Source organism: Stenella coeruleoalba (genome assembly GCF_951394435.1).
Source record: "Stenella coeruleoalba genome assembly, chromosome: 3".
Classification (NCBI taxonomy): domain Eukaryota; kingdom Metazoa; phylum Chordata; class Mammalia; order Artiodactyla; family Delphinidae; genus Stenella; species Stenella coeruleoalba.
In genome coordinates this window covers 113385991-113409589 of record NC_137148.1, presented here as the reverse complement: position 1 = coordinate 113409589, position 23599 = coordinate 113385991, and the positions used below count along the sequence as shown (strand labels likewise).

Below are 23599 nucleotides of genomic sequence, written 5' to 3'. Positions count from 1 at the left end.
GGACTGTACTGATTGATAGCTAGAGCAGTCTAGTGCACTCCACATTCACTCTTTGACAAGATGCCATGCTCCGTAGGAGAATATATTTTATCCTATTCTTTTAAGCATGAGCCCTAGCCACTAAATTGCATGAGGAAATGTGCTTGGATGCCAAGAAATTCCTTTGGGCTAGCTGTGTGCTCAGAGTGGCATACGGAGGAAGTGGGGATGACTCTCAAAATGACTTGAGAGATGCCACAGAGAGGCTGACTCACTGTCAAGCTAGACCTGAGGAAACTGTCTGTTTTTAACATTGTGGGTTACTTCTGATGATGTCTAGTCAATTCAATTCTCTTCAATCCAACACTCATGTCTGAACACTTATGTGTGTGTGTGTGTGTGTGTGTGTGTGTTCAGTAAGCTAGGTTTCCATTTATTAGGCAACTATTAAGTGCCAGGCACTATGTTAGGTATTAGCCGTTTGATTAGATGTCATAATTAGAAATTAGAATTTAAAGTTATTTCAGTGAAAGGGATAAATAAGACATAGCTCTTTCCTTCAGGAAGCTCATAATCTACCATATTGGGCCAGGAGGTAGAGGGAAAACAAATATCATGTAGATTATGAGAAGCATTTTATAAGTGGTACAAACACTCTGCCGTGAGCCCTGGACGAAGGAAGTGCACACATTCAAGTGTCGGCCCACGTGTTACCTTCTTAAAAAGGCTTCTGTCCAAACTAAAGCAGTCCACCTCCCTTTGTCACAATACTCTCTTTTCTTCACAGCCGTTACTACAATTGGTGATTTTAAAAACCTTTACTTTCTTTATTATTGTCTCTTTCAACTGGAAGATAAAATTCCACAAGATGAGAGAATTTATCTATTTTGTTTGACACTAGTTCTTCAGGGACTAAGACAGTGCCTCTCACTTAAGAAATGTTCAATAATATCTGTTAAATAAATGAACATTTAATTGATAGGATCAGAGACTTCATGAAAGAAGTGGCATCAGGGCTTCCCTGGTGGCGCAGTGGTTGAGAGTCCGCCTGCCGATGCAGGGGACACAGGTTCGTGTCCCGGTCCGGGAAGATCCCACATGCCGCGGAGCGGCTGGGCCCATGAGCCATGGCCGCTGAGCCTGCGCGTCCGGAGCCTGTGCTCCGCAACGGGAGAGGCCACAACAGTGAGAGGGCCGAGTACAGCAAAAAAAAAAAAAAAAAAAAAAAAAAAAAAAAAAAAAAAGTGGCATCATTCAAAATGTTTCCTAAAAAAGGAAGGATTTCAACAAGTAGGGTTTGGAGTTAGAGTAGAGGGGTCATCATGGCAGAAAGGAGCAGGGTGAATAAAAGTCCAGAGGTGGATGTCTCGATTCTCAAGGAAACTGGAAAGTCAGAATACGCACATGTCCTAGGGAATGAATGTATGTGTTAGTTTAAAGAAAATGTGACCAAAGTGGGCTATGGTTGAAAGGATAGGTGCGTTTCATGTCAGGAACTCACTAGCCCTGTAGACAGATTCATTCTCCTTGGGAGACTCACACAGGAGCCCAGAAGGTACCAAGCTACCGCATGAGATACATGAGCTCCCTGATGGAAACAAACTGTTCCAGCTAGAATGCAACAATTCACTTCCCGCCTGTGGCAGAGGCTGTAACTCCTCACTGAATAGCCAGTAACTAAGCATCTTTTCTTTGGGGGGGGGGGGGTTATATGAATTAAAAATGGGAGTGCTTTCTCTTTGGTACCTCTCTCTGTCATCGATCTGAACAGTCAGAAGCAAAAGACTCCAAGACGGTGCAACAGCAGGATGGAAGAGGCCTTGGTCCCTGAGCCACTGCTTGTAGAAACATCACTCAGGAAGTCCCCAATCCACATCAGACTGACGTGAGGGACAAACCTTTGTTGCTGTAAGCCTAAGACGTGGGGGGGGGGATTATTCTACTGCAGCATGGACGAGACTAGCCACCCTGATGAGGACGCTCTTTCTTAAAAAAACTTTTACCCTTTGTTTCTTTGTTGGGGGATCGGGGGAGGCGGGAGCTCAGCTTTGATTGAATCTTCATATATACTATAATCATAATGTGCAGCCACTTAAACAATTTAGCCAATCAAACTAATGACCCTGCTTTAAACCTACTGTTCCCATTCAAACTTGGCACATTGCAATATAATATTAGTAATATACAGTATTGATTTGATCACAATTTCCCATAACAGTAGAGTCAGTAGACCTCTATTTAGGAAGTGAAGCTTAAAACACTTGCTATTTTAAGGATTATAGAATCTGATTTGGGTAAGAACTGTCACATTTCTCCACATTTTTAACTACCTCCACTTCCTCCTCTGATGTCTATATTGACCGTTATTTCAGTTTCTGGTTAATATAAACAATTCCCAACTGAATTATGAAGTTAGATGGGAGAAGAGAGGTGAGAAGTCAAGTACAGCAGGAATCTGTGTAAAATTCGGGGACCCTGCTACTCCAGGGGGCATTGCCCACCAGAATGCTATGTGGAAAATACATCCTAGAGGACAGTTCTCAAGACGGCTTGCATGGAGTGGTCCAGGATGTGCTGAACACAGAGAACTGTGCCTCTCACAGTTGTACAGTCTGGTGGCAATGTGAGGAATGTAGCAATAAGCCAAAGCCCATAATGAATTATAAATGCCAACCCCCTCAAGTATGAATAGATCAAATTAGAACTTGGTCTCTGAGCAGAATAAGCATTTATTTAGAGAAAGACAGAGGCTGATTAATGCACCTGCTGGAGTATCATCTTCTGAAGATGGAATAACATCTGACCTCAGACCCTCTGGCTCATTTGAGTTGTGTGCCTTTGCATTTCCATTTAACACGATTTCCAAGTAATTGGTGAGGTTATTCTAGATATTGGTTCAATAACTGCATAGGCATTTAATGTTGAATTTAGGGAAAAAATTATATGAACATAAAAATTTATATTCATTTAAGCCTCAATTGCTCTCCTCAGAGTTTAAGTAAGCAAACCTCTAACTCCCAGGGTTTAAAGCTCCTTCTGATATGAATTTTTCAATGGATATGTGTGTGTATATGTGTGTATAAACCATGTTCACTAAGGAAAAGTTAAACGAAGTAGAAAAAAATATGCGAAAGTCACCCAGTATTCTGCCATCCAAAGCTACCTACTGAACATTTTTCTGTATATTGTACAGAATTATAATTATATTTAAAACATATTACATTGTGAAGAAAGTTTGAAAGTCACATTTTTCTTTTCACAGTACACACTGTGCTTTCTCCCAAATCTTTAAAAACCCTTTAAAAATGTTTTTAAAGTCTGCATAATAGTCCACACTATAACTGTGTCAACATTTATGTAATCCTATATATCCTTTTTACTGCATATTTAGATTATTTTTAAAAGTATAGCTCATTCACTGTTACAAAAACTAGTTTGTTATAGATCATCATGTTTAACTATATTTCTATATTTCCTGTGTTTTAAATTACTAATCTAGGATATATTCCAAGAGGCGGACCATTGAGTCAGAGGACATAGTCCTTTATTGAAATATATTTTTGGCCATACCAATATATTTCTGAATATAAAAAGTAATTGTGGAATATTATAAAAATCCATGTTTTTTCTACCAGAAGATAATCACTGCTAACGCATTTACCTTTTTTACTGATACATATATTTCTTCTCATGTGCAAATACGAACTCAAATAAGAATGGTATTAGGACTAAGTAATTACCTCTTATACTAAAATTTTCTGGGGCCCCTCTTATCTTAGCGTCCAGAATCCCAGGGTTGGGGCAGGTGGGGCGGGGGGGAATGAATGTCCAACTATAGGACAGGACTGGATTTGCACATGAAGTAAAGGGGACACATAAGTGGACCATGCTGGCTGTGTTTAAAGCAACCTGCTTTGAGCCTGCCACCTCCCTCCCTCACTCCTCCATATTCAACATTCTGCTCTCAGAGCCTCATTAGAAAGGGCCTGCCACTTCACTTCCCAATGTATCCTGCCAAGCAGGACTGGACCCTCTCCAGATACCATCAGATTCATAGAAATCGATGTGGTGGTGGTTGACCATTCCAAGAACAATCACTTTAGAGACCCCTGAATATATAAAATCAGTAGCAAGGCAAGTCACCACAATCCACACAGCTAAATCACTCCCAAACACCCTCATTTTTCTCTCTAAACAATTGTGATAAGAGTCCAAGTTGACAGAATCTCCATTAGGTGCCGCATCTGAGCTTCAGAAGGGCCAATGCTTGATTCAGACCCATCTTGTTCCACAGTACTCAAGGCTTCTGAACTCAGATAACAAAGCCAGAGCTCCAGATATAGGAGAGAAGCCAGGTGGGAAAACAAGCACTCCTACTCTTGTGAGAGTGGCCAGCTGTGTGTCTAGCAGGGTAACTGCATCAAAGTCAGTCACTGACCATTGACCATCATATCTCTACCAGCAGGCAGTGGTTGATGCCCGCTCGAGAGGCATGACCAGTGGCAGGCTAACCTGTCAGCCAGGGGCTGGAATACATCCGTGGCATTTCCCCCTACATGTGAGGTGCTGAGGTGAGGAATGGATGAATTAAAATACAATGTCCTGGGTGTAAGCAGCGGTGGGAAGGAGCATGGATGCAAGCATAACTCCCATTGTTGGAAATACAGGAGCAGATTGAGCAGTACGGAACCAGACAGGATATGCTGAGGGAAGAGAATGGAACGGGGTTGATTAGAGAGAGCTTCATTGAGAAGTAAGTCTTTACAAAGTATTCAAAAATAAAGAGGAAAGGGAATTCTGCTTCTGGAAATGAGAGATTAAAGACCAACCTCCCCACTGAGAACAAGCAGAAAATATGTGTGTGTGTGTCTTAGAAGATCCCCATATGTTTCAAAATTAGCAGGCACGGTTCCATATAAACCATGGGTCAATATGGAAATTATAGTAGAAATCTGAAAATATTTAAACAAAATAATAAAAAAGAATAACATCAGAATTGTAACATTAAGCTAAAGGTGTATTTGAGATACATTAACGGCCTGAAATACATATAAGTGGGGCAGAGGGAGAAGGTTATGAAATCAGAAGTCTAGGCATTAACAAAAGGTTTTCTTGGTGGGCTTCCCTGGTGGCACAGTGGTAGAGAGTCCGCCTGCCGATGCAGGGGATGTGGGTTCGTGCCCCGGTCCGGGAGGATCCCACGTGCCGTGGAGCGGCTGGGCCCGTGAGCCATGGCCGCTGGGCCTGCGTGTCTGGAGCCTGTGCTCCGCAACGGGAGAGGCCACAACAGTGAGAGGCCCGCATACCGCTAAAAAAAAAAAAAAGTTTTTCTCAAAAAAATTAGAAAAATAAGAGTAAATTGAATCCAAAGTAAAAGGAAGTGAACAATAAAGGTACTACCAGAAATCAATAAAATAAAGAGAAACAGTTGGTCTTATAAAGACTAATAAATCAGATAAACCATGACAAGACAGATCAAGTTAAAAAAATTGAGAGCAGACACAAATACCAAACATCAGGAATGAACAAAGAACACCGTAAAAGAAGAATACTGTAAGCTAATGTATGTAAATAGATTTGAACGTTTACATGAAATAGATTTCTAGAAAAATTAAAATTTCAAAACTGACAGAAGAAATATGAATGCTCCTCTAAATATTACTGAAATTTAATCCATAATTTAAAACTTGCCCCTCACCCCCACCACCAAAATGCAGACTCAGGTGTCTCCTCATGTAAATTTTATCAAACATTTAAGAAAGGGATACAAGAATTTTTAGAACAACTCTTCTTGATGATAAAAAAAATGAAACATTTCCCACCTCATTTAATGAGGCTATAATAACTCATGCACACAGCTGCATAAATTCTAAAAAAAAAAAATTTGTTAACCAAATTCAGCAAGACAAAAAAGAGCTAATACATCTTGATCACATTAATTCTAGGAATTCAAGGTTGATTTTGCATTTGGAATGGATCAATACATTTTACCACCTTCACAAAATAAAAAAATCATATGATCAATTTTACGGATACAGTAAAAGATTTCTTAAAATCCAACATCTATTCATAATAAAAACTCTTCGCAAAATGGAAATAGAAGGGAACTTTCTAAATACCACATAGGTTATTTCTATACCTAATGGTAAAGTGTTGAAAACTTTCTCTCTGAGAGTGAGACAATGATACTTGCTATAACTATGTCGATTTCACATTATACTGAAAGTCCGTGTCATAAGGCAGAAAAAAAGATAAATGTTTAAGGATTGGAAAGGAAGACATAAAATAGTCATTTTTCACAATAGATATGATTTTGTACCTAGAAATTTCAGAAGAATTCAAAGAAAGTTTTTAGATTAATAAGTGAATTAGTAAGGTTGTTAGCTGGAAGGTCAACATGCAAAAATAAATTGTTCTTTTAAATACCAGCAAAAACAGCTCAAATGAACAATTTAAAAAGATACCACTTATGGATCTTACTGCTTAATTTCTGTCCCCTCTCGCCCTCTGAAGGTGGGCTAGGCTTAGTGACTCATGCCTGAAGAACAGAGGCAAGTGAGAAAACGGGAACTTTGCAGTGGAGAGACGCGGCAAACACCACCCTAACCAGGTGAGGAAGGTTCACTTCGCCAGTGTTGTCATGTGATGTCACGTGTCCCCTGGTATGATATTACTTCTTTAACCTCTGTTTACTCTTTCAAAAAACCCATAACAGCCATATAACAATGAGAAAAACATCAGAAATACTCAAGTTTGGGGGACTTCACAGGGTACCTGGCTAGTTATCCTCAGGATCGTTAAGGTCATGAAAAACAAGGAAAGACTGAGAAACTGTCACAGACCCCAGGAAACTAAGGAGGCATAACAACTAAGTGCAGTGTGGTTCCTTGGATTTCTCTGTAACAGGAAGAGGACATTCATGGAGAAACTAATGAAACCCAAACAAACTCTGGAGTTCAGTTAACAGCAACAGCAAACAAAACCTGCACTCCTAGTCAGTCTTGATAGAAGGGAAGATGACATTCATTGAGGCCAACCTCTACCTAAAGTTTGATCCCTCGACATCATCATTAAGAGGTGACCTGCCTTCTTATGATGACAAGAAAGTCACTGCCTATAAGTAGCTGCTGACTAGGAACTTCTTCCCTATATTTTCCTAAATACTTTGGATCATGGGCTCTTATTCTGCCCTCTGGGGATGGGCCTGTAGGGGCTGGTGCTGAGAAGATAACACCAATTTCCAGCAATCTCCTGGATAGGTATCTTCCCCAAGACTGTCTCTGAATCTTGCTCACAATTATTCCCACTGCTGACAGCTTGGGGACCTTGGGATCTTGGAATCTATATATAATGGGCCAGAGTGAGTGTAGAATGCAGCTTTTATTAGGACAGCTGCCAGAGTCACTCAAGTGATTTACGGCCTTTCTACGAATGCATGTGTAATTTGGGCTGCTTCTTCTTTATCCTGAAAGCTTGTAAACACCTTGTGTTGTTGTCAGGTGGGAAATCCTGATGCATTTTTTATAGCGGTCTAAACAAAACATAATTTGGAAAGGAAGTCCAATTTTAGGATTATTGATACTTTGATTTTATCTGTAAGTTTTCCTTACTTCTAATACCTTAAAAGGAATTTTTGGAAGTAACTGTAGTACCTGTGTTAAGGAAAAATGATACGGTGATAAGGTGCTAAAATTAACATATATGAGTAGTGGCCTTGAAATTAATATAGGTCTTGAGTATGAATATATAGTATCTTGAAATGAGGAACTGAAGACTTCATTGAAATAAGTATTCTATGGGGGGTACGCCCATTCTGCGTGAGCGTGAAATGATCAGAGAAGAAACAGGAAGAGGTCCTTAGAGATAACCCAATCTAACTATCTCCTTTTACAGAGCAGAAAACGAGAATCCAGAAAATGGAAGGGATTTGTCTAGGTTCACACAGTGAGTTATTAATACACTGGGATTAGAACGCATTTCCTACTATTCCCAGTCCAGGGCCCCTTCTGAGTGGCCTTGAGATACAGTAGAAAGTACTAGCTTCTAATTGTCTATAAATAATTGGCCACTGCCAGGAATAACAGAGGAAAAATTCTCTCCTATCCTAATCCTTTCACTTTACCTTCTGGGATTACTCCCTTTTTGTCCACAGATTTTTTTCTAGGTCTCATAAATCAAACAAACAAAACCAAAAAATAAAATTAAAAAAAAACCTTTATCTAAAAATTATTATAGTAGCTACCATTTAGTGAGGGCTTCCTGTGTTCCATTCGGTACACAATTTTACATAATCCTCGCAACAAACCTTGACGTAGAACTTTTTCATCCATTTGGTATGGACACCTGTTGTTTTAAGAACATAGATGTCCACAGTTAGATAATTCTAGGTCTGAATTCCTTTTTAGGCAACTTACTTGCCAACCTCAGCCTCAGTTTTCTCATCTGTCCAATGGAGGTGACACTCGCTCTATGATGCACGTAAAGTAGGCAGCACAACTCCTGCCACAGAGTAATTAATGGCAATCAGTATTTATGTGATTACAAAGAAATGGAAATTCCAGAAAAAAATTAACTAGGCTGTTTAAAGTCATAAAGAGCTGGAATTTGTAGTCAAGCTTGTCTGACATTATATTATAGGTCCATACCCATGCCCACACCCTCTGTAAAATGGAGACTTTTTCTCATGTAAAATAAGCCCACAGTTGACAGTCCAGACTGCATGGTGGCTCCATGATGCTTTCAATGGCCCAGCCTCCTTCCCCTTTTCTCCCCTTCCTCCTTGGTGTTTGGCCCCATCCTCAAAGTATCCTCAGGGTCACAGAATGGTCGCTGCACCATCACCGTGTTCAAAAAAGGCAAAAAGAGGAAGGAGCAAAGGGAAAGAATAAAAGATGTCTTCTTTGGTAGTGTAAAATAGATAGCTAGTGGGAAGCAGCCACATAGCACAGGGAGATCAGCTCGGGGCTTGGTGACCACCTAGAGGGGTGGGAAAGGGAGGGTGGGAGGGAGACGCAAGAGGGAGGAGATATGGGGATATATGTCTATGTATAGCTGATTCACTTTGTTATAAAGCAGAAACTAACACACTATTGTACAGCAATTATACTCCAATAAAGATGTTTTTAAAAATAAATAAATAAAATGATATCATGGAGATAAGTAATTAAAAAAAAAAGATGTCTTCTTTATATTTGGGTTCAAATACACTGGCTGGCATTGTGCATTATGCCAGGTACTGAGACACTCCTAGTTCCCAAAGCAGAAGCTTAGCAGGGAAGTTTTCCCCATGCAAGGCTATTTATTTGTCCTGGTGTATAGTATTAGGTCTAGTGGAAAGAGGAAACTGGGGGTTAAGAGCCGGGTTTCTTAGATTACACTGTCCCACCGAGTACAACAGTCTTCGTCCCGTGATTCAGCTTCTCTACCTGTGTAACGAGGAAGCTGAGTGGGATGATCTTTTAAAGCCCTGTCCGGTATACTTCTCAGTGCCAATAGTTGCGGCACCCTCGGGAAGAGAAAGACGGCGCTTTGCTGCTGACCAGGTGGCCACCTGGGGAACAGAGCAGAACATCACCTCCAGTCACACAACTGGTCCTTGGCTCTCACTGTGTACTGCAGGTCCACGTCTTGCTCTGAGCCATGGTGTCAGGGATCCAAAGTGTTCCCTGGAGCCTGAGCCCTCCCATACTCATCCCTACATTTCCTTCCTTCTCTATATGCCTCTAAGGCCTCCACACTTCACTGTTTGCAGCCAGTGGGGTGCAAGCCCTGGGGGCCCCGTGCTCCAGATATTTGAGTGTTCCTACATTTTCAAATCCTTTTTTCTATTCCTCACCATTGCTCCCTGCCCCCACTCCGCGATAGGACTAAATCTAGTGAATTACTCACCCTGGTGGTGCTACCAGCTGACTGTGGCTCACAAAGGGCAGGAGAGGCAAAATGTCCTTTTAAAATACCCTACCAAGTGCCTGCCACTGCACTTGCCACCTTCCCAGCTAATCCTCATACCAGGTGTGTGGCAGTAGCCCCACTTCATGGATGAGACATCTGACGCTTAGAGAGGGTAAGTAAGGTCCCAGAGCTTCAGTGTGGTGTCAGGATACAAATACAGGTCCATCTGATTCCAAGTTCATGAAATATCTGCAATTCAATTTCAGGAAATACTGGTATTTTATTAAGCCCTCCCCATGGTAGACAAATAGTAGAATTTCTGGTTCCCTCTCAAGTTTGAAGTATGAAACATTTTGTGCACAAGGACATTTTCCTGCGCCCCAAGGTCATTCTTTGCCTACTCCAGGCTCTACTGTGAAGCTGAGCAGCACTGGATCAGCCTCACTTACTCTGGAGAGTGACACCGAGGTTGGAAGCTCTGTATCTCTTTTCTCTCTCTTCTTACCTGCTGCTGCGAATCAGGGAATATCCTGGACATCTTTGCCCGCTGGCTTGACGGCCTCACTGTCACTTCTGAATTCTAAACAGGACATTTGCTCTCACAACCCAGGTACAGATGCCTCGGGCTGGCTCTGAGAAAATGCTCTCGAGCCTTCATGCTGTGATGCCCGCTGTATAACTCACCTTAATTCACTGCCCGTTGAAAAGGAGCTTTTTCACCCCTCTGCAAAAAGACAGAGTGAAAACCAGTTTGCTAACAAAGAGACACGAAGAAATACACCAAGAAAGAAGTTCAAAGAGAGAGAAGGAATCAATAGCACTGAAGAAAAACAGGATGAATGTGACACCTGGAAACACATTTTTCACAAGCAGTATTGTCATTGTAATCCAAAGAATAAGCAAATGAAAGAGTCTTGCCTGGGGCTGCCAAAAACAGCTAATTACAGAGAAATATTAGCCGAGTTCAGCCTCTGAAATGTGCTCAGCAGAACATTAACTTTTAAAAGATGATTGAAAGGTCTTCTGCAGGGAAAAATCAACTGTAGTCAAAACAATTTGGAAAAACCTAGGTTAAACAAAATTAAATGGATTTCTTCACTTCTTTACTGAAGATTTCTCAGTCTTTAATATGTTAACGAACATGATGAATTTTGAAGAGGGGAACTATAATATGCAGAATTTTTCAGACTTCACAACCTTTCTTGACCTTCACAAGGTAGGTCCCACCTGTTACTCTCTATCACCAAACCATGTTCATTTTTCCCCCAGGCTGAGCCACCATTTGTAATGTTAGATTTATCTCTTGGTTTACTGGTTTGTGAGTCTTCCTCTCTGGACTCTGGGACCTCCAGGGAGGCTGCGACCAGGTCAGTTCATTTACCGCAGTATCCCTGGCATCTAGTGCTGTGTCTGACACACAGACAATGCTGCATAAATATTGGTTTATAGCTTTTTTTCTCTCTTACTGTGTACTATTTATTGAAGGCTTACTATGTGCTGGACACTTTGCTTTACATGGATTATCTCATTTAATCTTCATATCAACCCTACATTGTAGGTACCATGACTATCTCCTTTTTACAGGTAACAAGACTAAGGCTCAGAGAATTCAAGTAATGTGCTCAAGACTGTAGTAAGCGGTGGAGACAGGATTTGAACCCTGGCATTCTGAGGCCAGAGCCAGCATTATTACATTAACTGAATGGATCAAGTCTGTGCGATGCCAGGAAAGAGGAATAAGTGAATGATTACAGTACATCTGGGTTCAGAGGCCAGCCATGATCCTTCGAGTTAAGAGGAGATGATCTGGTGAGTTCTCATTGATCATCCACTTTGTGGCGGACTTTGTTTTAAACGCAGTCGCTCATTTAATCCTCTGATGCACTTGAAGCGGGAGGAATATCAACTCCTTCCATAGAGAACCAAACTGAGGCTCAGAGAAGCTAAGGAAGCTGTCCAGGGTCACTGCTCTGGGAAGCAACAGAACAGAGGTTTGTGTAATAGCAAAGCTCCTGGCCTGGGTGGCGCAGCTAGACTTTGGAGGAACACAGAGGCCTGTAGGGAGTTCTTGGAGCAAAAGCTGTACTCCCACATCCCTCCCTCTTCTGTTGCCGGCCATGGTCCCATTCCAGAAAGCCATGTGTCATCAACACTTCAGCAATGATGTTGCCCAGATCCTGACCAAGGCACAGAGAGGCTTCACTCCCACTTCGCTGCCTGGCTCACCTCTCCTTAGTGATCTGGCTGAAGTGTGGACTCTGGAACCTGAGTTCACACCCAGTTCCACCACCTGCTAATTCTATATCCATAAGCTATTTCGCCTCTTTGAGCCTCACATATAATAATAGGTCTGACTTCACTAGATCGTTGGGACCATTAACTGAAATGACACATATAAAATTCTTTAGCTCACTGCCTGGCACATTTTAGATATGTATGAAGCAGTCGTTATTAATAAAATAGTTAATAATCCCTCATGATCTCAAATGGTGACTCATGCCCTCAGCTGGGGGCGCAAGGATATATGGGTAAGCACAGCACTTGGCACACAGAAGACGCTCAGTAAATGCCTGTTGAGTGGACTGGGCTTCTTCCCTAGTATACGCAGAATGGAAAGGTAGGAGGGGGTGTGTGGCACATCCAGACAGAGCAGGGTAGAGAAGCCACACAATGGGAAGGAGACTTGTCTTCCTTCTCTGCTGTGTAAATCTCAAGGGCTCTGGTGGCTGTGAGTGGCAGCTTCCGGAGTCCTTTCTCGTGAAAGCTCTGCTGTCTCCAGGAGACTGGTGTTTACTTGGCTCTTCCAAGGGGGATGGACAAGGTCAAAAGCTTCTCAGGTAGTGGATCAGCTCATTTAGTTTTGTCACCTTTGTGGGCTCTGTCTCCAATTATGCTGTGAAGCAACCTTCTGCCAAGTAGTAAATTGGAGACCCCATTTTTCTCAAAAATGCCACACCTGGGGCCAGAGTGATTCTGTCTGCTTGTTCAGAGATGGACTAATAAGTTGTCACTGTACTCAGCGCTTCCTGTGTGCCTGGATGCCTGCTAAACCCTCCTTGATGTGCTATCGTCAAGCTTCGAATCCAGTCTCCCTTCCCCTGGCCATGTAAGAAACTCTTGAGGATGTCTCTGCTTTTTTTGCTTATTTGAGACACACTAAGGTGACTGGGAATTGCTCCTTGACTCTAAGCTGCTGGCCTTGGACGTGGCAGGTATGTACTGAGTCATGGGACGATGACCTCACATTGCATATTCTACACCTGTGCCTGCAGGCTGTGTGCGCGTACACATCCTCACACTGGATGTGTATATGGTGTGGTAGTATACATCTTAACATTGTGTTTTCCAACAAATTTTAATTCATTATTTCCAAGCTCAGTTTCTTTCTGTAATTTTTACCACGTTCCACTCCTATTCTACTGCCTTTGAGGTAACTGAAGTCCATGTGGTCCCACAAAACCAGGGTAAATGGCACTGACAGAACTGAATGACAAAGCAATGCAAACAGGGCTTCTCCATCCAGAGTTCTCAAATTCAGGGCAAGGGGAATCAGAAGAGCTTCAGCGTGGCACAGTTAATAAGGATCTGCTCCCACTCTCTCTCTACCACAGGTTCTTTCAGTCTCTTCCAAAGAAGCCATGCAGAGGCAAAGACATGGAGAGGATGGTCAAGGACCAGGTGGAGGGGCCTAGGATCTTCTGCCATGTCAGCAGCTCTTCCTCCAGGGACAGGTGCTCGTACGGACAACTGCTATTGAGAGATATCATGTAGCTTCAGCTCTGCGATGAGGTCACTAAGAAAGCAAGTCATGCACCTAAGACAGAATCTCATATGTCTGCTTAACGTTAATCAGACATCTCCACTCCTCACCCAGCGAGGCCTGCCCTATGATGGGACATTAGTAGAGTTTTATAGACACATGAACACATGGTGGAATCCAAGTGCAGAAGGACCCTGTCAAAGGAACTTCAGAAAATGCATGTCCTCGGTGGGCAATGGTCAGAAGCCTTTGTCATCCACTGGAGCTCAAGGCTATGTGGGCAGGATGCAGAGTGGTCCCCCCTCCCCTGTACAAACCTTCCAAGAAATTAATAATGGACACATCGGGGATGTTGAGGACGTCTTCTTGGTATTAATGATTTGTTAAGTCTGGGAATCTGGGCTAGGTGGGGAGTCCCATAGTAAGAAGAGGGCTGATGAGCTTAATCCATTCAATTCGGTTCAACAACAAACATACCTTGAGTCACCATGCTAGGCAGTGGGGATGCAGAGCTCCAAGAGAGTGCTGTCACACTGAGGGTCTCCGAGTGTACCCATGGAGCAGGGACGGTGTGGGAGGTGCAGACTTTACAAAAGAGACAAGGAATTCGAATCTGCTCCTCATTCACAATTAGACGGGGTGGAGACTCCACTGGACTTATGACCAAATCCCATAATTACCTGCGGTGGCTCTTTGAATACTGTAAAATAGTTCTCAAATGGCATAGGATAACATTCCTATTTTAGTTTCTCATTTAACAGTAAGTGATATCTGCTAGGGGCCTCCCCCGGCCCATACTCTCTGCTGCCCAAGGCTGCCTTTTCCAGGGGTAGGTTGTTTAAGGAGATTTGACCAGCCTGCTCAGGAGATGCTGACAGCTTCTTGAGGAATCCTGAGGCTCATACTAAGGTGGTGGCAAAACCTTTTTCTCTCGTTGCTTTGCCCATCTCAACAGTCCATGCTCTCAGGAGGTGCTGTTCTTTCATTTCTGTTTTGTGGATGGAAACATTCATATTAAGGTTGTGCTGTAATGACCAGAAATGACAGAGCTCTCTTCAAAAGTAATCCCTGAATGCTCCCCACGTGATACCCAAGTGAGAGGCTATGCAATATTTCTTATAGGTCCACACTACGTACTATGCTCAGGATGAGGGTGGCCCAGAGCCATCTTGTCTGTTGTTCAAGTGCCCAAATCCAATACCCTCCATGAAACTTATGTCAGGCCAGGAAGGGCTTTAGGAGAAACCATGAGCCACTTGCAGGTAGGCCTACTATGTGTCCACACCTCTGCTTTCCTCTTTAGGGCTTAGTGTTTACTCTTTAAGAAAAAGAAAGCAAGCACAGGCCTGGAGCAAACGCCAGCTATAGCAATTACTGGCTGTACATCCCTAGGAAAGTGACTAGCCTCTCTAAGCCTCTGTATTCATGAATAGACTGAAGATGATAATAATAACTGTCCTGTAGGGTTGGTATCCAGGTCAAATTTGATAATGTATAAAAAGTGCCCCATCTGTCAACACCGAATACATGGTAGCTATTACACATGAAGATACAAGGACCGATGGATGACCCAGTGAGGGCTATTCAATGCTGTCACCTCTCCCTAATTCTCTAAAGAAAATCTTATTACTGCAAGCTCAAAATCTCCCTTTGGCCTACTAAAAATTGGGGGAATGCCTGGGCTGCAAAAAGGCTCCACGGAGAAGAGTGGTGCCTCTTGGTGCTGGCGAAAGACCGCTTCAGGAGCCCTGAACGTAGGCTGGGTCTTCCAGCATGCCTGGCTTGATCTCGAAGCTGCTCCTGAGAGGAGCTGAGCTGCTCCATTTCTGTGATCTGGCAGGTGCTGGTAGGCAGTGGAGCAGGGACTGGGCGGAGAGCTGCCCAGAACGTGGAAACCTTCCAGGCTGGCTCACCTGTCAGTGATGTTCCCTCAGTTAACTTAACGATGCCCTTGGAGCATCAGCTGGTTCTGTACCCTGCTGAGAGGGTGAGAGGGACACGGGTGTTTCTCCTGCATTCTTAATGAAAAAGATGCTTTTTTTTTTTTTTTCTTTTTTGAAAGAATCTTCAAGGAGATTTTAGGGGCTCTCAGATGAGCAAAACTCCTTCTTTCTGTTTTTGATTGACGTACAACGCCTTCCCTGGTGTGTGTGTTTTGTTTGTTTTGGGTTTTTTGGCTGTGATTTCCTTACTCTATTTGTTGCTGACTGAAATAATAGAAAAGGAAATATTTGGAGAGAGATTTTCTACTCAAAAAAATGGCAGAAAGGATTTAGATAACAGCATTTTTATATGCCACAAAACTAAAGAAACATTTTATTTACACACACACATATATTTAAACACATATATATGTATATATAGTGGGACAGAGTTTCAAATTTATAAGTAGAGTGTATTTGCCTGTCATGTTTATCAAATAGGAGCTTAGAAATAGTGGCAAACTAGATCAGAAAGAAAGCAGAAAGGGAAAATAAAACTCTCTGAATGCCTGTTATGTGCTAGGAATAGGCCAATGCTTTTCCAATGCTTTTGGCCAACGCCAAAAACCCCATAAAATAAATGCCACTTTTACCCCCACTTTACAAATGTGGAGATTGAGACTGTCCAAAATTATGCAGTTTTCAAGCAGTAGAGCCTGGAACTGTCCATGGTCTTGACCACTATTTTGTCTCTAGACCCCAAGATAATTGGGTAGAAGAAATTCTGCATTACTCCAGTAAAAGAAAATAAATACTAGCACTCAAGTATACAAGGTCTTACTGGGCTTACTTTGACTATTTCCAACTTTGACATTTTAGAAGTTGTTTACAATGATTATACTCCATTGAGGTAGAAAGAAAATTAATTGGGATAAGTAAAAGTTAATAAAAACATGAATTTTAAAATTATTATTATTATACTTACTGTATTATTATCGATAGCTACTCAATTGTTATCTACTTAGTTGTACAGAAACTAAAGAGAAGAAGAAATATGCGGTGGACAAGATTTTAAAACTGAATGGATCTCAGTTCAAATCTCTGCTAGTTTACTAATCAGCTATGTCATCTGAAGGCAAACAACTTATTTTTCTGCTCTTAAGTTTGCTTACCTGCTAATTGACAAAAAAGACATCTCCCTTAAAGGGTTCTTATGAGTATTACGTACTCACATTTAAAGCATGTAAAACTCTTAGGTGCACGCAGGTGGTTGGAGCAGATCTGGGCTGCCGCTGGGGCTTCGCGATCCACTTCCTAGGTGCCAAGGGGCTGTTAGGCTGGGGCGAAGGTGGGCAGCAGCCCTCAGAGGCAGCAGCACAGAGGTGCTTCTGCCAGTTAGCACCACTGGAGATAAAACTGAGAACTGGGAAGAAGTACAGGGATTTCATATGAGAAAATCTTTGGATTATCAAGAGACACCACATATTTCATCATCATCATCATCATCATGGTTATTATTATTTACTGTGGATGAATCCAGTGAAGTGTAAAAGAAAAGATACCCCAGATCCTCAGTGGAGAGTCCTTCAGTCAAGAGCAGGAAAGAACGTCCGCCAGTTTCGCAGTAGCACGATTTCATATCAGTTTCATGCCGTGTGGCTGACAGGGTCTTGGTGCTCCGGCCAGGTGTCAGGCCTGAGCCTCTGAGGTGGGACAGCCAAGTTCAGGACTTTGGTACATGAGAAACCTCCCGGCCCCATGTAATATCAATCGGCAAGAGGTCTCCCAGAGATCTCTGTCTCAACACTAAGACCCAGCTCCACTCAATGACCAGCAAGCTCCAGTGCTGGACACCCCATGCCAAACAACTAGCAAGACAGGAACACAACCTCACCCATTAGCAGAGAGGCTGCCAAAAATCATAATAAGTTCACAGACACCCCAAAACACACCACTGGACGCAGTCCTGCCCACCAGAAAGACAAGGTCTAGCCTCATCCACCAGAACACAGGCACCAGTCTCCTCAACCAGGAAACCTACACAACACACTGAACCAAGCTTACCCACTGGGAACAGACACCAAAAACAACGGGAACTACAAACCTGCAGCCTGCGAAAAGGAGAACCCAAACACAGTAAGTTAAAATGAGAAGACAGAGAAACACACAGCAGATGAAGGAGCAAGGCAAAAACCCACAGACCAAACAAATGAAGATGAAATAGGCAGTCTACCTGAAAAAGAATTCAGAGTAATGATAGTAAAGATGATCCAAAATCTTGGAAATAGAATGGAGAAAATACAAGAAATGTTTAACAAGGACCTGGAAGAGCTAAAGAGCAAGCAAACGATGAACAACACAATAAATGAAATTAAGAATTCTCTAGAAGGAATCAGTAGCAGAATAACTGAGGCAGAAGAACAGAGAAGTGACCTGGAAGATAAAATAGTGGAAATAACTACCACAGAGCAGAATAAAGAAAAAAGAATGAAAAGAATTGAGGACAGTCTCAGAGACCTCTGGGACAATACCGAACATACCAACATTCGAATTATAGGGGTCCCAAAAGAAGAAGAGAAAAAGGAAGGGACTGAGAAAACATTTGAAGAGATTATAGTTGAAAACTTCCCTAATATGGGAAAGGAAATAGTCAATTAAGTCCAGGAAGCACAGAGAGTCCCATACAGGATAAATCCAAGGAGAAACACTTTAAGACACATATTAATCAAACTATCAAAAATTAAATACAAAGAAAAAATATTACAAGCAGCAAGGGAAAAGCAACAAATAACATACAAAGGAATCCCCATAAGGTTAACAGCTGATCTTCCAGCAGAAACTCTGCAAGCCAGAAGGGAGTGGCAGGACATATTTAAAGTGATGAAAGGGGAAAACCTATGTCTATAGTTAAGAAGTGCCCCAGGCATTCTGATGATCGTCCATGTTTGGGAACTAAGACTCTAGAGCAGTGGTTCTTTCACTCTGGTGTGCATCAGAACTTCCCGGGGCTTCAACGGCTGAGCCCCACCCATCCCTAGAGCTTCTGGCTTGGTAGATCTCAGGCAGAAATAGAGAATTTACTTTTCTACCAAGTTTCCAGGTGATACTCATGCTCCTGATCCTGGAACTATAATAGGGAAGAACAAATCTGACTCCATATTAGATCTGTTTCTTTTACTTTAATCTTTGTATTCTATTGCTTTTGCTTCAAGTTAAGAATGTTGCCTATAGCCTGAAATATACAGGATAGCCCATTCTCAAGGCTCTGACCTTTAAGGGTATAACACTTTTCCATCCACATAGAGATAAAAAGTTGCAGAACAGAGAATAATATTTGTCTTGCTGGAGATTTACAGGAACATCGTGACCTTACCTACAAAGGTAGCTGCAAGAACAAACGATTCCAACACCAAGAAGTCTGCTACAAGCAACCCCTCCCTCACCTGGTTTTTTAAAAATGCTTTGCTGAAACCCTTCAGGGAGCTCAGGGTTTGGGGTGGGGGGCATGAGCCACCCGTTTTCCTTGCATGGCCCTACAATAAAGCTTTCTTTGCTACAAACTCTGACATTTCACTACTGTTTGGCCTCACTGTGCACTGGGCACACAAAGTTGCATTTGATAACAGAAACCACACCTTGGGAATTAGTGATCTAAGACAGGGGTCAGCAAACTATGGCCTGTGGGCCAAATCCAGCTGCTCCTTGTTTTTGTAAGTAAAATTTTATTAGATCACAGCCATGCTCATTCATTTATATATTGTCTATGGCTATCATCAAAATATAATGGCACAGTTGAGTAACTACAACCATATAACACATAATGACTAAACTGATTACTGTCTGGGCCTTTACGGAAAAAGTTTCTCAGTTCCTGATCTGGGAGAGAATGGTCTGATCTTGGGCTTTTATTTGGGGATAGAATTGCCTGCCAGATAAAACACAGGGCACCCAGTAAAATTTAAACTTCAGATAAACAAATAATTTTTTTAGTGTAAGTATCCCAAATATTTTATGCATAAAACCAGTTTGGAAAACAGTCCAGCAGTTTCTTGCAAAGTTAGATATACATGCGCCATATGATGCAGTCCTTACACCCTGAAGCATTTACCAAGGTAAATGAAAAACAGATCCATACAAAGACTTGTATATACATGTTTACAGCGGAAATAACGCCAAAATAAATAAATATAAAATAAAACAAAATCAAGCAATAATTGACAACATCTGAAAACAGCTCAAGTATCCATCATCAGGTGAATGGATACATAAACTGTGGTATACAATTGAATATTACTCAGCAACAAAAAGGAATGAACGACTGATGCATGCAACTACATGAGTGAATCTCAAAAGAATTATCCTACGTGAAAGAAGTCTGACAAGAGAGTATAGGTAGCATGATTCCATTCATGTAAAATTCTAGAGAATGCCAACTACTCTACAGTGACAGAAGGCTAATCAGCGGTTGCTCGGGGATTGGGAGAGCAGGGAAGGATTTACAAAGGGGCACAGGAAACTTCTGGGGGTGATGGATATGTTCATTACCTTGTTTGTGGTATGGATTTCACAGGTAGCATACAGATCATAAAACATATCAAACTGTATAGTTTAAGTACGTGTAGTTAATTGTATGTCAATCAGCCCTCCATCACACTGTGTAAAAACACGTTCAACACTTCACTTTCTAGTGTCGATCACTCTCTACAACCTCCAAGCCCTATCTGAGAATTAAGGCTGGAGTAGATGCTGAGTCGCCCTGGCAACAACTGCATTTATCTGAACTCTTTTTAGCTGGGAGTCTAATCTCTCCTATTAGATTATAAGGTCCGGGAAGGCAAATTCTCATACTTAGATACCCCCAGCGCTGCACCTGCTGGCTTCCCACTCCCTACTCTGACACCTTACTAGCAGCTCCAATCGATTCTGGGTCCTGAGTCTGCTGTGTAATTAGAAGCCAGCCTGACCCCACCCTGGCAACTGCCTTCTAGCCCTGCCAGAAATGCCTGCTGGCTGCCCAGAGTCCCCAGCTCTCAATCCTGGCCTGAACCAACCTCAGGCCATGTCATTGAAAGATGCACATGCCTTTTGCCAGTATGTATTTGCATCTCCCCAGGGGCTTCTGTTGGCTTTCTGGGTCAGGCTTCTCAACCATGTCCCAGAGAGTAGACGGAAGAGCAACCATGATCTCATTTGTCTGGGAGAGAGGTCTGAAGGTTCAAACTTGAGGCTGGTGTCACTGAAATGATGTCGTTCCCCTTGGCTATTTGCCCTGGCTGGCAGGATCTGATGAGAGCAGAGAGATGTCTCAGTTCTGTCCCTGCCCCAGAAAGAGGCAGCCTGTGAGCCAGACAGACACGTGGGCCTATCTCTCCAGCAGCAACGGAGTCAGGGAATTCCAAGGCGAAAAGACATCACTACGTGGGAGCGGTGTTTCCCAGGCTATCTTTCTGCAACACTAATAACTTCCCTCAAAACTGATCTCTGCGTAGAGCTCATCATGATTCTCAAATATTAAATAAATAAGTACAAAATGATATAGAAGATTGAAAAAAAAGTTCTCATAAATGAGTGATGATGTGATATTGATATATTCCTTGCACTGCATGGAATTAGTAATCAGTACTAATGTCTAATGAATAAAAAGATGTCCAATCCAAATAGCCATACTTTCCTGTTCTGCAGCTCAATCATGTATGAACTGCTTGTAGTTCTCTGAGATCTTAAAGGGGTTTTCCCAGTTCAGATACTGGACCTCACAAAGTGAGGGAGACCAAGGTGGACTTCACTGGGGGGAGCGGGGGAGGTGATAGCTCAGCAGGGCAGAGCACTGCGGCTCAACACACACTTGTTCTCTGCAGGGATCAAGGCCCCTTATAAAGTACAGCAGAGACCACAGCCCCTACTCAAACCTGGGCCACAGGGAGACTATCTTCCCCTCCCAGGTCCCATTGGAGGGCTGAGAGGTCTGCTCCGCTAAAGTGCTTAAGTCTCAATGGGGCAGACCGCAGAGCCCTTAATGTGGGCCAGCGCAGACTCCTGCTTGCTCCCAGGGCAACATTCATTGAGCAGAAGCAATAAAAATGTTTCCTATGTGCTCCGTTCTGCAGTAGACTCTCTGAGCATGTTGCCTTATTTAAGCCTCACACGACCCTACAAGTTCACAGTCACTATGCCCATTTCACTGCTGAGGAAGTTGAGGATTAGGGGCCTACATATGCTTTTCAGACTTGACTGTGTATCTGAATCACCTGGAGATCTTGCTAAATGCAGAGACTGGTTGGGGCGGGACTCAGGATTCTGCATTTCTAAGCTGTGCAGGTGAGTACCACAGGCTCAGCGGCTGGCTATGTAATCAGCCGTAAGACCAGAGCCGGGATTGAACCGGGTTCTGTCCGACTCCAAGACCTGGGCCCTTCTACTCACCAGTCAGTCGTGTGAGGCACAGGGATGAATGAGGACATGCGCTGCCCTTGAGGACTCCCCACCTGGTCAGGGAGGCAGACACCTCCCCAGGTGACACAAGCCTTGAAGTGCTGACTTAATGCTGGGAACAAATTCCCGCTGGTGGGAGCCGCAGATGAAGAGGGAGCGAGTCGTCCCATCTGGGGAGCAGAGGGTCAGGAAGGAACTCACAGAGCTTAGCCTTCAAGGAGGAGCACAACTCAGCCCCAGGGGAAGAGAGAGTTGGCATCAAAGGACATTTCAGTCTGAGAGGGCAGCACCGACAAAGGCCCGGAGCTGTGACAGCGAGCACTGTGTTCCGGAAAGGTGAGAATTCTACTGTGGTTGGAGTGTGTCCCCGGCTCCCCATCTGCACAGCGTCTGGCTTTTGTTAACAATTTCTGCTCTCCTCCAGGCCTGAGTCGCTCACACTGCAGGGCCTGAGTAAGTAGCTCAGAAGGCTGGGGTGGGGCTGCAGCCAGGTGCTGGAAGGGCTCAGGATTTGCCCAGCTTCTGCCTCGTTCTGGCCACCTGCTTGGGCCCATTGCCTCCTCCTTCTCTTCCCTGACCATCCCAGACCCAGTGAGACAGAGAGGAAGGCAGGGGCTAAGGATGCTCCCCAGAAAGGGAGGGCTCTGAGGATCAGCGGGACGGGGCTCACCATCCAAGGATTCTCAACCCTGGCTACACAAGAGAGTCACCTGGGAGACTGAAACACACACACACACACACACACACACACACACACACACACACACAGCTTCTGCTTCAGCAGGTCTCGGGGGTGGGGGGGTGAGCTCTGGCATCAGTATTTGAAACACTGCCCAAGAGATTCAAGTGTGGAGGCAGCACTGAGAAGGCCTGATGTGCACAAACTCAGAAAAGCTTGGGGCGGAGGGAGCCAGCACAATTCCTGGGAGAGGAATAAATATTTCAGACTCATACAGATGGAAAAAACACCACACTTTGCTTCTTTTATAATATAAAGGATTGAAATGAAAAAGGGTAAGAGGAGGGTGCCTAACCTATATGCAGTTTGTCAGGATTTTCTAAGATTAAATTCTGTTTTTAATAACATTTATGGGTTTCATCTGATTATATCAGAAGTATATAGCTGCTACAGAATACTTGAAAATTTTCAAAAACGTGTAAAGAAGAGAATAAAAATCTGGCCACCCAGAGATAATCACCCTTATGGTATGTGTCTTTCTAGTCTTTTTTTTTTTTTTTTAGTCACATATCCACATGTAGCTATCAATATAGGATCCCATTGCCTATACAACGCTCACTCCCTGATAGTAGATTTCCTGTTTGTTTCACTGTTTATGGTTCCCCCCAAATCCCAGAAGAAGTCTCTGCAGGCAACAACTTTGCCTCTTCTCCTCTCCTCCACATCCCCAGTGTCTAGAAGATCAAGCACACAGCCAGCACTCCACACTTACTTGTTCAGTGGTGAGTATAGTATTTGTTTAAGGTCAAGGACATGGAAGTTGGACCTGGATCTGACCCCACCTTTGTCACTTACTTGAACAAACTACCTAAATCTGCTAACCCTCAGTTTCCCTCATCCATACAATGGGCATAGGAAGAAAACCCGCCTGACATA

General features: G+C 43.1%; 1 protein-coding gene across 7 annotated transcripts in view; it reads right to left on the bottom strand.

Annotated features, from left to right (window-relative positions):
- LOC307183726 (uncharacterized protein) overlaps window positions 1–23599 on the bottom strand; it is a 675341-nt gene that overhangs the window by 307652 nt on the left and 344090 nt on the right. For 2 of the 7 annotated variants that reach the window (XM_079916659.1, XM_079916658.1), the window contains exon 8: window positions 9405–9529. The exons of the other annotated variants lie outside the window; for them this stretch is intronic. In XM_079916659.1, coding sequence (XP_079772785.1) covers window positions 9405–9529 — 125 coding nt within the window. The remainder of the gene's footprint in view (window positions 1–9404; window positions 9530–23599) is intronic. 7 annotated transcript variants of the gene reach the window in all.